The sequence below is a fragment of the Heptranchias perlo genome, chromosome 15, assembly GCF_035084215.1.
Source record: "Heptranchias perlo isolate sHepPer1 chromosome 15, sHepPer1.hap1, whole genome shotgun sequence".
Taxonomy (NCBI): Eukaryota; Metazoa; Chordata; class Chondrichthyes; order Hexanchiformes; family Hexanchidae; genus Heptranchias; species Heptranchias perlo.
In genome coordinates this window covers 37676721-37693227 of record NC_090339.1, presented here as the reverse complement: position 1 = coordinate 37693227, position 16507 = coordinate 37676721, and the positions used below count along the sequence as shown (strand labels likewise).

The 16507-nt window shown below is 43.5% G+C and overlaps 1 protein-coding gene across 2 annotated transcripts in view; it reads left to right on the top strand.

Annotated features, from left to right (window-relative positions):
* Positions 1 to 16264, top strand: part of stard8 (StAR related lipid transfer domain containing 8) — a 135763-nt gene extending 119499 nt beyond the window's left edge. For both annotated transcript variants that reach the window (XM_067997072.1, XM_067997071.1), the window contains 2 exons: positions 3871 to 4047; positions 11577 to 16264. In XM_067997072.1, coding sequence (XP_067853173.1) covers positions 3871 to 4047; positions 11577 to 11694 — 295 coding nt within the window. In that variant the 3' untranslated portion in view covers positions 11695 to 16264. The remainder of the gene's footprint in view (positions 1 to 3870; positions 4048 to 11576) is intronic.
* Positions 16265 to 16507: the final 243 nt, after the last annotated feature.

The window sequence follows — 16507 nt, the reverse complement described above, 5'->3', positions numbered from 1 at the left end:
CAGAAATCAATTCAGGCACAATGGATTGGTAGTTCTACATTAGTAGATTTTGCTGCTCAACAGAGCTAGAAAAACATTTCTGATGTTTGAGACTGCTTGTCCCTTTATGTTGCTGCACATGTCCATCTCCAGCAGTGATCATTTCTTGCCACCTTCCCTAGTAGCGGGCTCCCAAGTGCAGATGGGAATACTATGTTATGATCTGCAATTTATTGTCTGAAAGGATGGTAGAAGAAGATTCAACAGTAAATTTCAAAAGGGAATTCGATGTATACTTGACAAGGAAAAATATGCAGGGCTGTGGGAAAAGAGCAAAGCAATGGGACTAATTGGATAGCTCTTTCAAAGAGCCAGCACAGGCACGATGGGCTGAATGGCTTCCCTCTGTGCTGTATGATTCAATTCAATGATTCTACTACTGGGAGCCCATCTAAAAATTTAAGTGTTTGACCCTAGAAACTTGCTGGGCTCAATGCCAAGTTGTTGGATGGAAATTCCAAATTATTTCCCTAAGGCTCCACTCCTGACTGTATTTGGGCCCCGCAATTCAACTGCAGATCACTACATTTTTTTAAAATTGAAAGCTTGTGCCTCCAACCCTGTTTCTGACAGTAACATTTTAAAAATACTATACCTCTGACCCTGCTCCCTTCTCCTTTGGCCCTCTTTCGGCCTCAGGTCCCTGCTCCCCCCCATCCCCCCAAGAAATTGATTGGCCTCTTGTCCCACTCTTTCCTTCACCTCAGCCTCCAGCCTCACTCCTGGTTCTAACTCCAGCTCATTCTTTGCCCTTCAGCCCCCCTCCTGCTGTTACAAAAATTAGATTTCAAGTATTGTAGTTAAAAAGAGCTTGGCATTTGACCCACTCCCTCTCCCATTGTCCCCTTTCCTGAGTGCTGCGACCCCATTTCTGGCCCACTTTTACCTTAAAAATCATAGCGGGGGTGAAATTGGGCCAGATAGCACCTGTTTTTTAGGCGCTACATGGCAAAGTAAGCCTAGAAAATGGGGTCCAAGATGTGTGCGCAAACTTCCGATGGGAAGTGCGCAGGACGCCATCTTGGTAAAGATGGGGTCCAAGATGCAACCGCACCTAATGAACACTGGCAGCATGTAAAGTAGGGAGATTATGACGCAAATCAGTGTGCAAGTCTGATTTAAAGGGACCGCTGCTATTTTGGAACTCCAGACTCCATCCAACGCAGTGTTTTAACCTCGCACAGCTGAACATGACTTAAAGGGCATGAAGGACACCCCCCTTCCACCAGAGCTATTTAAAGGGATGATGCAGGAGTTAGAGGTTATTTGCTGGATTATTTCTTCTGTCTGCTGGTGCATTTGTACATGTTTTTGGAGGTTCCCTATACTTGGATAAAGTTTCAATACTCTACAGGGAGTGGGGTGGCTGGCTGGCTGCCAGGCAACAGCAAGGGCACTGGCGGAGTGGCGGGGTGGGAGCAGGAATGCTGTCATCCTGAGAGAGGGCAGCAGGTTTGTATTCTATGGACCCGCTGCCTCCTGTTATGAGCCACCTTCTCCTGCAAGAAAGAGGGAAGTGTTTCAATGAGTGTCATACAAGATGTTTGGGTGATGTGGCTGTCATGGTTGAATAGCTACCAGTATGTGTGAGCTGTGAGTTGTGGGTGTGAGGCTTGTAACAGTGCTAAATGTGTACGGGTGAGATAAAGCATATGATTCGAATGGTTGAGTACTGATTGAAAGAGATTGTTGGTAGGTGGGTGATGGGGGTTTAGTGAATTGAGCAGTGGATGAGGCTAGTGGTGCAGTTGGTACAATATGCCATTTGAAGCTTGAACTCACTCACAACTTGTTTTAAATCATTGAACTTCCTGCACTGCATTCATGTTCTTGGAGCTATGTTCCTGGCATTGACCTCCTCCCCTACTTCCTCCCACTGCTTCTTCACCATATGTCTGAAGGGCTTCCTGCCCCCTGCGGGTACAGGATGCCCCTCTTTCTCTCCACCTCTTGCACCAAGGCCTCCAGTGCATCATCAGAGAACCTTGGTGCATCGTCTCTCCCAGGTGTAGCCATTCTTCAAAGTATCACAGCACAGATTCAGTTTTGAAATGACTCCCACCACTTCTTGCAGCCACAATGCACCTCCCCTTTAAGAGGTACAGGCTGCCTTTAAGAAGCGTGAGCCACTCATGATATTGGGGCCTGCTGCTGATGTGTGCAGCCAATCAACAGCGCAGCTATCATTTAAAACGAACGTAACTTGCTGCCTACATCACTATGAACGGGCGCGGGTTAATCGCATACTGCGATCCCCATGCCGGTTTTCAGGGGTTATCCAATTTATCCCCCACCATCTCCACTCCTCGCTCTACTCTGCAACATTTCAACCCTGGCTCACTTCCCATCCTAATACTGGCTTTTTCTTTAATTTTTGAGTTCCTGACCTCACTCTTAATTCTCATTGTGCCGTTTGCTATTTTCTTTTCCAATTCCTAGCCCTGCTCTTTTAATCCCTGTTATTCCAGTTTCCTTTTTCCTTCCCGATCCTGTTACTTTTATTACAGATGTACATCTGTAATACCTGGGTGTAAAGTAACACCTGGGTGGAGTGATTAGAGGAAAATCAGGTAGGGAATATTGCATGTTGTTTTCGAAGTCTGCCTGATTTTCCTTCCATTTAAATTAAAGGAAGTAAAAATGGGCGTTCTTCATTACAAGTGCTATCATCCCTATCCGATTTTCCTCTCTGTGCTTTGTTCAGGTGATACTTTATGTTCAGGCAAAAATATATCCCTATATTTCTCTTTGTTTCCTCTAAAACCCTGTAGTACGCTGTTTTTGTGCTTCCTCTATACGCTTTTTTTGCCTCAGCTATCACTTTTTGTTCCAAAATGTCTATTCCCACAATCTCTTTACTTCTGCACAGCTATTCCCCAGTATATTTTTTGAACCTTGTTCCGCACTAACTTTTATATCCTCAATACTTTCTTTATCAACACTCATAAATTCCCCAAACCACTTAATTGACTCCACACCTTGTCAAATACTTATAAACCAAATAACACTCTCCCACTACTACTTTGTCTCAATTACAGTAATAAATGCCACATCCAGTCCACTTTATTCTGAAAGACTATGCAGCAGATTTTTCTGTTTCTGCATCAGGGCATATTGGATTGCTGGATACATCGCATTATAAGAAAATCAGGTTGAATTGAGCGCATACCAATAAAGGAGTCTGCCCAATTTTCCTTCTACGGAAATTAATGAATGGAATATCAGGCAGGAACCTTTTTAGACATTCGCTCCTCTCCACCTGATTTTCCAGACAATTCAATATGCTTAGTGGAGGAACATGAAAATGTGCCCCTGTGTCCTCTCATTTACCATCAGCACTGCCAAAGGATATCTACTAGTACAGAAAAAAGCTATAAAGTTACAAAATCAAGATATAACAAATCAGAATGCTTCCCATTTAATTCAATTCATCAGAAACTCTTTGCCTAGCAGGTAAGCTGAAGCCATATTATGGAACATTCCAATCATCTCTGAATTGTTTGTGTGCAATAACAAATTGAAGTGCATATACTTTGCTAACGTTGTTTCAACTGGTGTTGACTCTGTCCCCACGTGCTCTGGATGCAAGTGCAATGTGCCTCACCCTTGCTTATCCAATGATTTCTACCAGTCAAGTGCAAATGGTTTTGTGCTGTGGGCACATTCCCACTAAGAACTGGATTGAAACAGCACCAAACTTACTTCACATAGTACCCTTACTATCAGCGAATAGGGGATACTTTCATCTCATCAGCCTGGGCTGAATTTCTGGGGCTGAAAGTCCAGTGTCCAACCCACTACAGCAATGTAATCCTTTTGCTTCTGCTCTAGGACATGGAGGGCTGATTTATTGAAGGAATCATGCATTCTGGTGGCAGTCTCTGTTGAGCATGACTCGGTGCACCTGGAAGGAGGTGTGAGAGCGGTGGTCCTGAATTCGCAGTACCTGGTTGAGGCTTGTGGCTCAGGCCGGTCCCGGCTCACACATGTCTCCAGGACTGACCTGAGGTATGTATTTTATGTCTTTTCCTTCACTCTATAATTAATGTTAAAATGGGATTCTGCATGAATCACAGTAACATGAACATAAGGGGGAGACAGAGCTGGCTTGGTGACTGGAGTAAGTCTCAGGCACCTGTCATTCAGATCCAAGTACACCAGTTGGTTAAGTTTCAGCAGTTCTCATCTAGGTCACCAAACAGAGTGAAAGAGGTGCACTCCATTGTAAAGAGTGGCAGGCAGCTACTGTGATGAACTGAAGACCTCAAAGTCCAGTCTTGAATTAGATAATGAAATGTCTGTTTTTAATGCTTTTCTTCCCCTAAATTTTGTACTCATTAGGGTGATAGATGTTAGTACTGGAGAATGGAGCACTGGAACAACATCAAACATTTCCCAGTCAAATACACTAGTCCGTAAGACCATAAGAGATAGGAGCAGGAGTAGGCCAATCGGCTCCTCGAGCCTGCTCCGCCATTCAATGAGATCATGGCTGATCTGACTTTTACCTCAACTCCACTTTCTTGCCCTTTCCCCATATCCTATGACTCCCTTGCTGATCAAAAATTTGTCTAACTCAGCCTTGAATGTATTCAATGACTCAGCCGCCACAGCTTTTTGGGGTAAAGAATTCCAAAGATTCATGACCCTCTGGGAGAAGAAATTCCTCCCCATTTCCGTCTTAAACGGGCGGCCCCCTTTTTTTTGCCCCCTAGTTTTAGATTCCCCCATGAGGGGTAACATCCTCTCAGCATCTACCCTATCGAGTGCCCTCAGAATCTTGTATGTTTCAATAAGATCTCCTCTCATTCTTCTAAACTCCAATGAGTATAGATCCAACCTGTTCAATCTTTCCTCATAAGACAACCCTTACTTACCTGGAATCAATATAGTGAACCTTCTCTGAACTGCCTCCAATGTAAGTATGTCCTTCCTAAAATAAGGGCACCAGAACTGTAAGCAGTACTCCAGATGTGGTCTCACCAGCACCCTGTACAGTTGTAGCATGACTTCCCTGCTTTTATACTCCATCCCCCTAGAAATAAAGGCCAATATTCTGTTTGCTTCCCGGATTACCTGCTGCACTTATATGTTGACTTTTTGTGTTTCATATATGAAGACACCCAGACCCTTCTGTACCGCAGCATTTTGTTGTATTTCTCCATTCAAATAATATTTTGCTTTTTTATTTTTCCTCCCAAAGTGGATGACTACACATTTTCCCAAATTAAATTCCATCTACCAAAGTTTTGCTCAAACGCTTAACTTGTCAATATCCCTTTGCAGACACTTTGTGTCCTCATCGCAACTTGCTTCTCCACCTATCTTTGTATCATCAGCAAATTTGGCCACAAGACACTCTGTTCCTTCATCCAAGTCATTGATATATATTGTAAATAGTTGAGGCCCCAGCACTGATCCCTGCGGCACCCCATTAGTTACAGACTGCCATTTTGAAAATGACCCTTTTATCCCGACTCTTTGTTTTCTGTTAGTTAGCCAATCCTCTATCCATGCCAGTATATTACCTCCAACACCATGAGCTCTTATCTTGTGCAGTAATCTTTTATGTGGCACCTTATCGAATGCCTTTTGGAAATCCAAATATACTGCATCCATTGGTTCCCCTTTATCCACCCTGCCCCTTACTTCCTCAAAGAACTCTAATAAATTTGTCAGACATGATTTCCCCTTCATAAAACCATGCTGACTCTTCTTGATTGTATTATGAGTCTCCAAATGTCCTGCTACTACTTCCTTAATAATGGATTCTAGCATTTTCCCATTGACAGATGTTAGGCTAACTGGTCTATAGTTACCTGCTTTCTGTCTCACTCCCTTCTTGAATAGGGGTGTTACATTTGTTGTTTTCCAATCCACTGGGACCTTTCCAGAATCTAGTGAATTCTGGAAGATTACAACCAATGCATCCACTATCTATGTAGCCACTTCCTTTAAGACCCTTGGATGCAAGCCATCAGGTCCAGGGGACTTGTCAGCCTTTAGACCCATTAGTTTACCTAGTACTTTTTCTCTAGTGATAGTGATTGTTTTTAGTTCCTCTCTCCCCTTTGCCCTTTGATTTTCTACTATTATTGGTGTGTTATTAGTGTCTTCTATTGTGAAGTCAGATACAAAATATCTATTCAATTCCTCTGCCATTTCCTTGTTTTCTACTATTATTACCCCAGTCTCATCCTCTAAGGGACCAATGTTTACTTTAGCTACCCTCTTTCTTTTTACATACTTATAGAAAGTTTTACTGTCAGTTTTTATATTTCTTGCTAGTTTACTCTCATAATTTATTTTCTCCTTCTTTATTATTCTTTGAGACACCCTTTGCTGGTTTTTAAAGTTTTCCCAATTCTCTGGGTTTAACAGTAATCTTTGCCATGTTGTATGCTTTTTCTTTTAACCTGATACCATCCTTGACTTCCTTAGTTAGCCATGGTTGGTTCACCCTTTTTGTGGCGTCTTTCCTCCTCACAGGGATATATTTTTGTTGTGAGTCATAAAATATCTTTTTAAATGTTTGCCACTGCTTATCCACCATCATACCATCTAATCTGTTTACCCAGTCCACTTTAGCCAATTCCGCCCTCATTCCTTTATAATTGCCCTTATTTAGGTTTAATACAGTAGTTTCAGACCCAAGATCCTCGCTATCAAACTGGATGTGAAATTCTGTCATGTTATGATCACTGCTTCCCAAGGGATCCTTTACTTTGAGATCATTAATTAATCCTGTTTCGTTACCCATTACCAGATCCAAAATGGCCTGTTCTCTGGTTGGTTCCCTGACATTTTGGTCTAAGAAACAGTCCCGAATACACTCTATGAACTCCTGCTCTGGGCTATTTTTGCCAATTTGATTTGTCCAATCTATGTGAAAGTTAAAATCGCCCATGATTATTATATTATCTTTTTTACAAGCCCCCCTTATTTCCTGATTTATATTTTGCCCTACAGTGTAGCTACTGTTAGGGGGCCTATATACTAATCCCACCAGTGATTTCTTTCCCTTGCTATTTCTTACCTCCATCCAAATTGATTCGACATCTTGATCTTCTGAGCCAAGATTATTTCTCACTATTATACCAATTTCATCCTTTATTAACAGAGCTACCCCACCACCTTTACCTTTTTTCCTATCCTTCTGAAATGTTAAATAACCCTGAATATTTAGCTCCCACCTTGCAACCACGTCCCTGTAATGGCCACGAGATCATACCCATTTGTTTCTATTGTGCCGTCAATTCATCTATCTTATTACGAATGCTGCACGCATTCAGATAAAGGACCTTTAATTTTGTCTTTTTACCATTCTTTCCTGCCCCTAGTCAGATGCAGAATAAAGCTGCTTCTGCTCTGACCCAACAATGTGCCTCAGCCCCCGTCTCAGAAGAGCAACCCCTTCTACCCCAATGTAACATTTTTTCTCGGTTGAGACAGCTGAGACTCATTTCATGTTAGACCCTTACTGACATCCAACAGGGGAGACCTCTATTCTATTCTATCTAGGCTGGATTTGAACCCAGAGTCCAAAGGTCAGTGACTAACCCACTGAATCACCTAGTGCCCAGGGATGAAATGTATTAAACACCAAGCCCAGTCGACCCTGCAAGGTCCTCCTTACTAACATCTGGGGACTTGTGCCAAAATTGGGAGAGCTGTCCCACAGACTAGTCAAGCAACAGCCTGACATAGCCATACTCACAGAATCATATCTTTCAGCCAACGTCCCAGACTCTTCCATCACCATCCCTGGGTATGTCCTGTCCCACAGTCAGGAGGGAGTGGCCCTGGGAGTCCTCAACATTGACTCTGGACCCCATGAAATCTCATGGCATCAGGTCAAACATGGGCAAGGAAACCTCCTGCTGATTACCACCTACCGTCCTCCCTCAGCTGATGAATCAGTCCTCCTCCATGTTGAACACCACTTGGAGGAAGCACTGAGGGCAGCAAGGGCACAAAATGTACTCTGGGTGGGGGACTTCAATGTCCATCACCAAGAGTGGCTCGGTAGCACCACTACTGACCGAGCTGGCCGAGTCCTGAAGGACATAGCTGCTAGACTGGGCCTGCGGCAGGTGGTGAGCGAACCAACACGAGGGAAAAACTTACTTGACCTCGTCCTCACCAATCTACCTGTCGCAAATGCATCTGTCCATGACAGTATTGGTAGGAGTGACCACCGCACAGTCCTCGTGGAGATGAAATCCCGTCTTCGCACTGAGGACACCATCCAACATGTTGTGTGGCACTACCACCGTGCTAAATGGGATAGATTCAGAACAGATCTAGCAGCTCAAAACTCGGCATCCATGAGGCGCTGTGGGCCATCAGCAGCAGCAGAATTGTATTCCAGCACAATCTGTAACCTCATGGCCCGGCATATTCCTCACTCTACCATTACCAACAAGCCAGGGGATCAACCCTGGTTCAATGAGAAGTGTAGAATAGCATGCCAGGAGCAGCACCAGGCGTACCGAAAAATGAGGTGCCAACCTGGTGAAGCTACAACTCAGGACTACATGCATGCTAAACAGCGGAAGCAACATGCTATAGACAGAGCTAAGCGATTCCACAACCAACGGATCAGATCAAAGCTCTGCAGTCCTGCCACATCCAGTCGTGAATGGTGGTGGACAATTAAACAACTAACGGGAGGAGGAGGCTCTGCAAACATCCCCATTCTCAATGATGGCGGAGTCCAGCACGTGAGTGCAAAAGACAAGGCTGAAGCGTTTGCAACCATCTTCAGCCAGAAGTGCCGAGTGGATAATCCATCTCAGCCTCCTCCCGATATCCCCACCATCACGGAAGCCAGTCTTCGGCCAATTCGATTCACTCCACGTGATATCAAGAAACGGCTGAGTGCACTGGATACAGCAAAGGCTATGGGCCCCGACAACATCCCAGCTGTAGTGCTCCAGAACTAGCTGCGCCTCTAGCCAAGCTGTTCCAGTACAGCTACAACACTGGCATCCACCCGACAATGTGGAAAATTGCCCAGGTATGTCCTGTCCACAAAAAGCAGGACAAATCCAATCCGGCCAATTACCGCCCCATCAGTCTACTCTCAATCATCAGCAAAGTGATGGAAGGTGTCGTCGACAGTGCTATCAAGCGGCACTTACTCACCAATAACCTGCTCACCAATGCTCAGTTTGGGTTCCGCCAGGACCACTCGGCTCCAGACCTCATTACAGCCTTGGTCCAAACATGGACAAAAGAGCTGAATTCCAGAGGTGAGGTGAGAGTGACTGCCCTTGACATCAAGGCAGCATTTGACCGAGTGTGGCACCAAGGAGCCCTAGTAAAATTGAAGTCAATGGGAATCAGGGGGAAAACTCTCCAGTGGCTGGAGTCATACCTAGCACAAAGGAAGATGGTAGTGGTTGTTGGAGGCCAATCATCTCAGCCCCAGGGCATTGCTGCAGGAGTTCCTCAGGGCAGTGTCCTAGGCCCAACCATCTTCAGCTGCTTCATCAATGACCTTCCCTCCATCATAAGGTCAGAAATGGGGATGTTCGCTGATGACTGCACAGTGTTCAGTTCCATTCGCAACCCCTCAGATAATGAAGCAGTCCGAGCCTGCATGCAGCAAGACCTGGACAACATCCAGGCTTGGGCTCATAAGTGGCAAGTAACATTCGCGCCAGATAAGTGCCAGGCAATGACCATCTCCAACAAGAGAGAGTCTAACCACCTCCCCTTGACATTCAACGGCATTACCATCGCCGAATCCCCCACCATCAACATCCTGGGGGTCACCATTGACCAGAAACTTAACTGGATCAGCCATATAAATACTGTGGCTACGAGAGCAGGTCAGAGGCTGGGTATTCTGCGGCGAGTGACTCACCTCCTGACTCCCCAAAGCCTTTCCACCATCTACAAGGCACAAGTCAGGAGTGTGATGGAATACTCTCCACTTGCCTGGATGAGTGCAGCTCCAACAACACTCAAGAAGCTCGACACCATCCAAGATAAAGCAGCCCGCTTGATTGGCACCCCATCCACCACCCTAAACATTCACTCCCTTCACCACCGGCGCACTGTGGCTGCAGTGTGCACCATCCACAGGATGCACTGCAGCAACTCGCCAAGGCTTCTTCGACAGCACCTCCCAAACCCGCGACCTCTACCACCTAGAAGGACAAGGGCAGCAGGCGCATGGGAACAACACCACCTGCACGTTCCCCTCCAAGTCACACACCATCCCGACTTGGAAATATATCGCCGTTCCTTCATTGTCGCTGGGTCAAAATCCTGGAACTCCCTTCCTAACAGCACTGTGGGAGAACCGTCACCACACGGACTGCAGCGGTTCAAGAAGGCGGCTCACCACCACCTTCTCGAGGGCAATTAGGGATGGGCAATAAATGCCGGCCTTGCCAGCGACGCCCACATCCCGTGAACGAATAAAAAAAAAAAAATCCACAGATTTAGCAGAAGATGGTGAATAGTTGAATTCTTGATAGTGCCAAATAAACACTTTGACTGAAACAGTTCATGGAATGTCCAATGTATTTTGGGTCATGGACTGCCCAATATGTCCTTGGTTCACCATCCAGGTTCCTCCTATTCATTCCTAATATTTTGGGGTTGAATTTCTGTGGGGGTTCTCCTGATTGCCATAACTGCAGCAGAATATCCGTGGAATCCCTGGAGGAATAGTGTAGACAGCATTTATTCTGCTTCTCTGAGGTTTCTGAGGATCCTCTGCCGAAGTTATGGTGGATGATCGGGAGAACCCTGGCAGAAATTCAACCCCTTTATTTCTAAGTAAGGGTACTATTGCCCCACCTCAATTTGTTTTCTGCATGACTGTGCACCATTCTTTGAAAGTACTGAGCACAGATGACCTAAGCCTCTACTGATTCTGCTGGGAGATGAGTGCTAGCAATAGTGGGCCATCCTATCCCTCCAAACTCCCTCCTCTCTCCATATGGAAGTTCCTGGCCTCCATTTGATGCCTTTTCCCATCTTCTCTGAACATAACACACGGAGATCCAAGAATATATCTTTTTCTACCAAAGAGTGGTTAGTTTCAAAATATTCTAGATGGCAGTGAGTGCAGCATTTTTTTTAGAGCAGCTCTGATTCCAAGTTCTGATCTTCACAGAAAATATCTCCTGACAGCTGGCCCTCTTTTAGGTGAGATGTTCCTGAATAACTCCTGGATTACTTAAAGTGTTCTACATTCTACAAAGAAGGAGGTTAATACGGATCTCATCATAGTATGGAAAATATTAACGGTGTAGAATATTACTTCAAAGTAAGCCAGGAAAGCAGAACTAGAAGACATAAATGGAAATGAGTGCAAACTAATTTTAAAGCAGATATTGGGAAGATCTGCTTTACTCAAAGAGTGTTGACTGTTTGGAATAATCTTCTGGGTAGAGTAGTAGTGGCAGAAACAATGCTGGATGTTATACTGGGAGAATTAGGGATGAGCTTTAATGAGGTGAATAGACTTTTCTTGTACTTGACTTTTCTTATGTTTCTATATTCTCTTTTTCTCTCAGGGGCCGGACTCCAGATTGGTACAACAAGGTCTCTGGATACCTTTGTGCAGTAGAGGTTGCCAGGATACGAGACTCGTTTCTGCCATCAAACCCACGGGGACTAGAGACCAAACTCTGAAATGTGCTGACACTGCAAACAAGAGAAAGGTGTCTTTTCTGAGTAGGCCCTGTTGGGATCCGTCATTGAACGATGATCAGTTTTCTACCTACCCCAGGTAGACAAGTTTCATCACAAGATAGGTTCAGATGAAGAAGGCCCTTCAGCCCATTTGGTGTCATACTCACAGTATACCAGCCTTTCTGCCTTCCTGTTTTAATATCCAGCTGTTTCTTTAATGTGCCCAGTGCCCTGGCTGCAATCATCCTTTATGTAAAGAAATACTTCCTGACATCTGACTCACAGAACAAAGACCTTCAAATTATTTGTAATCTAATTATTACTTTGATAGGTTTTAGCAGTAATGTAGTGGTAGGGTGGTGAGAAGCCTTTAAGAAGAGATTGTTCCTCTTTCCAGTGTCTTGGTTTTAATCTTGTTGCCTGTTTACGTGGCTTTAATCCCTTAACTGCTCACATTCCATGCATCCAGGGCAAAGAAAGGGACCATCTTAATTTGTGCTCAAAGTTCTTAGTTAAAACTTTACTGATCCGGTCTGGTTCGAATTGCTGTGATTCTGTTCATAATGATATTCCCAACAACATACTCAGCTAGTAAAAAAAAGATAAATGTAAGGAAATGCCTCGGAAATAGGGGTGGAGGCTGTTAAACAATGGAATAATGAGAGGGGTATGGAATGTTAACTTCAAGAAAAGTGTTTGCTGTGTGTGGGGATGTGTTAGCTGGGGGGTGTTGAGGGGGAGGGTGTGTGAATTGGGTGCTGAACTGAAGTGGAATGGTGCATTGAGTGTGGACTGATATTGGCTGACATGCTGCTGGCTGCTTTCTGTGGCAAGACTGGACATTTATACCTTCTGAGGCTATTCTATTTAACCTCATGCTCGTATAAGATTCTGTACACATTTCTATAGAGTATCGCACTAACCTTTTATGTTACACATTCACAGAGTATCTTGATACAGTATCAAGTCATCGGGGTATTAAGATACAGTATTCTTTGTGTACCTGTAAATATATAACATATAAATAGATTTAACGGTATATATTCTGCCTCATTTTCCTGTTCTTTCTGCACATTGCTTCTACTGTACCTGAATGTGGAGGCAGGCAAATGATGTACTATGCCCCGGCCAATGTGATTCTGAAGCCAAACACTAATAGATGGCCAATGTATTTTTCCCTCCTTCCCTCTCTGGATTGGTGCAGTGTCTGCTCAGCCCCTCCCCTGAAGTGACATTGGGAAATCCAGCGTTGGTGTGAATGCACAATTCACCACTGTAGGGTACTGGGTGCTTGGACACTGATTTGTGTTTTTTTTATGGGCATAATGATGGAATGAAAAATCTAAAACTATGGTAAAAATTGGAGAAAATCTCCTAATTCTATGCATGTAAAACAAAATTTGAATTATTCAGTCAGCGATAAGCCAGCAGTTTTAATTATAAATGGCTGAATTCACAGACTGTGATCTGCAAAAGAAGATAAGAAAGTGGTGAGGGAGAAAAGCCCACTGGGTCAATCAAGCCCACTTCATGCAGAGTCCATGTGTGATTATTTTATCGCAATGTTGCTCCACCCCCCAACCGTCTTATGATCTCCTAATTTAAGGAACATTAAGCTTATGTCATTTTTCCTTTTGATATTTTAGTTATTTGTGTTACTTTTGTTTTGTTTGAGGACTCCTTGTAATTTCAATGATGTTACTGCACAAGGAGAGGTATCCTGAAAGGATTGAATTTCTAATCCCACAGTCCCACTGGCCTGTGAATACCACTGGTTACTTTTACAACTGGTTATTCTAGTTAAAATCCTGGATTTCCATTTAATAAAAATTCAATTTGACTTTTTCAGCCACTGCCCTGTAGACGATCACTTCACGTGGTCTTTCTATAATCTGACTGAACTATAAATTAATCAGTAATCTCTTAGCATGACAGTTCCATTAAACAGCTCACTTTTTAATGGATCCAAAAAATATCCCATTGTAGACCTCTTTTGTTTTTCTTTTTAAATGCTGTGGTTTAAACCACGAAGAAACTTTGATCTGCAACAAAGTCAACACATTCAATTAGAAATCTTCTGGTGAAGATGTTACAATTTAATCCACCGTTTTCTGTTGCTTCAGTTTGTCGCCATTTTCAGACACACTGATGCACTGTTGCACTGGGACCTCTTGCGCTCCTGAGCCCAGACTAGTATTGCTGCTGGAGAGTGTGTACTAGCAGGGGCAAGGTGGCACCATGTGCGGTGGTCTGACACGTTTGTATAAAATGTGTGGCGCGATGCAGCTCAGTGTTGTCAGTGGTTACATGTTGCTATGGCCCAGAACACTCACTTGGCCTTGACAACATCTATGCGCCTGGTTAGGAACCTAAGAAACAAGTGACAGTTTGGATAGAACTCCCAACATTTAGCACTAACTACTAATTGTTATATTATTCTATTCAGACATCTTATTTTGGGAGTTTTTAATATTCCAAACATTAGACAATAATAATGGATTTTCTGGACTTTTAAGTTCTTTTCAGCTTAATTGTGTATGATTCATACCTCAGTATTATGTAGCTTACTTCTTTTGGTCAGGACAGACCTTGGAGGATGAAGCCTTGTGATCATGGACAGGTCTTGCTGCAGGCGGATGGGTGAAAGGAAGCTTTACCCTTGCTGGAGGGTGAGCCCCCTGTGAACCTGGAAAAGTCAGATCGTCTGCTAGTAAATCCCATTTAATAGATAATTTCAATACTACCTTTTAAAGACTGGAAGAGATTTGGTATTCTAGAGCTTGAATAGACTCCCTTGTGTTTGAATTTTACTAAATTATAAGTCATACAAACATTCGGGCTATCCGCGTAGAGTACCATGAGCTCTTCCAGCAAGGTGGCAGCTACTGGTTACAGTATTAGAATTGCCTGCTCTGATTGTCCCTCAGGATCCATTAGCACCTGGAAGATTTAACTTTATTTCAATCCAATCTAGTTATATAGACGTGATTTCATCCAGCGGAATCAAAACCAAAACCCCATGATTTTCTTCTGGCTGGTGGGGGTGGGGGCATGCCTCTCACTTCAAGTGCATGAGATTGCAGGTCCAAATTGCTTGCTAAGCCCTCGGGTAGAAGAGAAATGACAAGTGGCCGAACTTTGTTGTGACAGAGGACTTGGATGATGGGCCTTTATAGCAATTCCTAATTTCTCTTGTTTTTAATGTTGAGTCTAAGAGCCAGAAGAAGACCAAAACCAAACTGACCTCAAGACGGAAAGGGTTGCATTTTTGAGTTCAATGGAGATAAATTAATCTGGGTTCAAAGGGAAATGTAGCTCAGCAATTTAGGAGGATGAAGCAAGCTACGCAAAGGAGGATGTGGGAACAATACCACACCTTGGTGTGAGGGTAAAAGATCTGCAACCCATGGGTACTAGAGAGACCACCAGCTACAATAGCTATTTCTGTTTATGAAAAGAAGTGATGCATGGAAAATTCACTTGTGAGCCTCCGGATAGGGTCTGGACTACATCTTGAAATATGTGTCTTCATCCTGTGAATCGGCATTTTAATTTTCTTTAAACAAATGTGAAACAGTGTAATAATGGATCTCTAACTGCTGGGATCATGGCAATGTCAGGCCAAGAAAAGCAACTGTCAAGGATATATGATGTAGGATATTAGGTTAGATCTGTAGTTTTGACTGATTTACTTTTGTGGATCAGGAACTATTCATGCAGAACTTTTCCTGGGGAGAGGGGAGGCTGGGATAGATAGAGTCCATGACAGGGTCGATTTTACAAGGCTTGCAGGAGGATCAGACTTAATGGGTGGAATGGGCTTTTCTCAGTCCCTGATTTCTTATATTCTAACCTGTCCTCTGTGATCTCTGAAAATACCAATTGCTCCTTGTAAAATGAAGAAGAAACACAAAGGGCACTGTGCGAGGGGATATTGGAGAGTATTTTATTTAAATAACATTACAGGGCTGACTTTACAGAATTGTGCTCAAGACAGGAAGCCGCACCTGCCAGGAGAGCATGTTGGGAAATCACAGGTGCGATTTGCATGTTTTTCCGTCCACTACAATTAATGGACGGAAATATGTGAAGAACGCACCCACAATTTGTGTAATTCCATTTTTAGTTGTATGAGTCAGTGAGATTTCATTATTTTTACAGTATTGTATTCTTGTGCAGGGGAGAAGAAACGGACACAAAGAATGCATTTGTGCAACACGAGTTCTTGCATGTTATGTTAATAGCTGTTGCTGTGTCCAATGGAGCCAGTTTGTATTGTATTGATGAGGAATGTGTGTGTGAGTATTCATGGATTGGAAGGCCTGCAAGGACCTACAATGGCACAGATTCTATTTAATATTGAGAGTATTTTTGATCTCAGGTATTTTAACTTGTATGAGTTTTTGTTGCCAACTGTACATATTTTGTATTCCTGCAAAATTTGCGCGCCTAATGAGAAACATTTGTACGGGAATTTTTTTATATGTCATTAAAAATCTATTTTTTTTCCCTTGATCATCTGCTCAAAAATGTACAGATCATTTTAATAAATTTTACTTCAGATTTGAAATGCCTCTGAAATCTTTTTCTTCCTTATTTTATGTGAGGTTCCTGACACAGCAGTAAATTTACCACCCAAAGTAGTACTGTGTCATCCCTGGTCTGTAGGTAATCTCAGCTGGGTGGTGCTAGGGGCACTACAGTTGATTACTGCACCCCTGCAAGAGAAAGATTCGGCCAAGATTCCCGCTTTAGTGATCCCTGCTGGAACATACATATCTGGATCGATTTTTAAAAAAATCAATATGCTGCA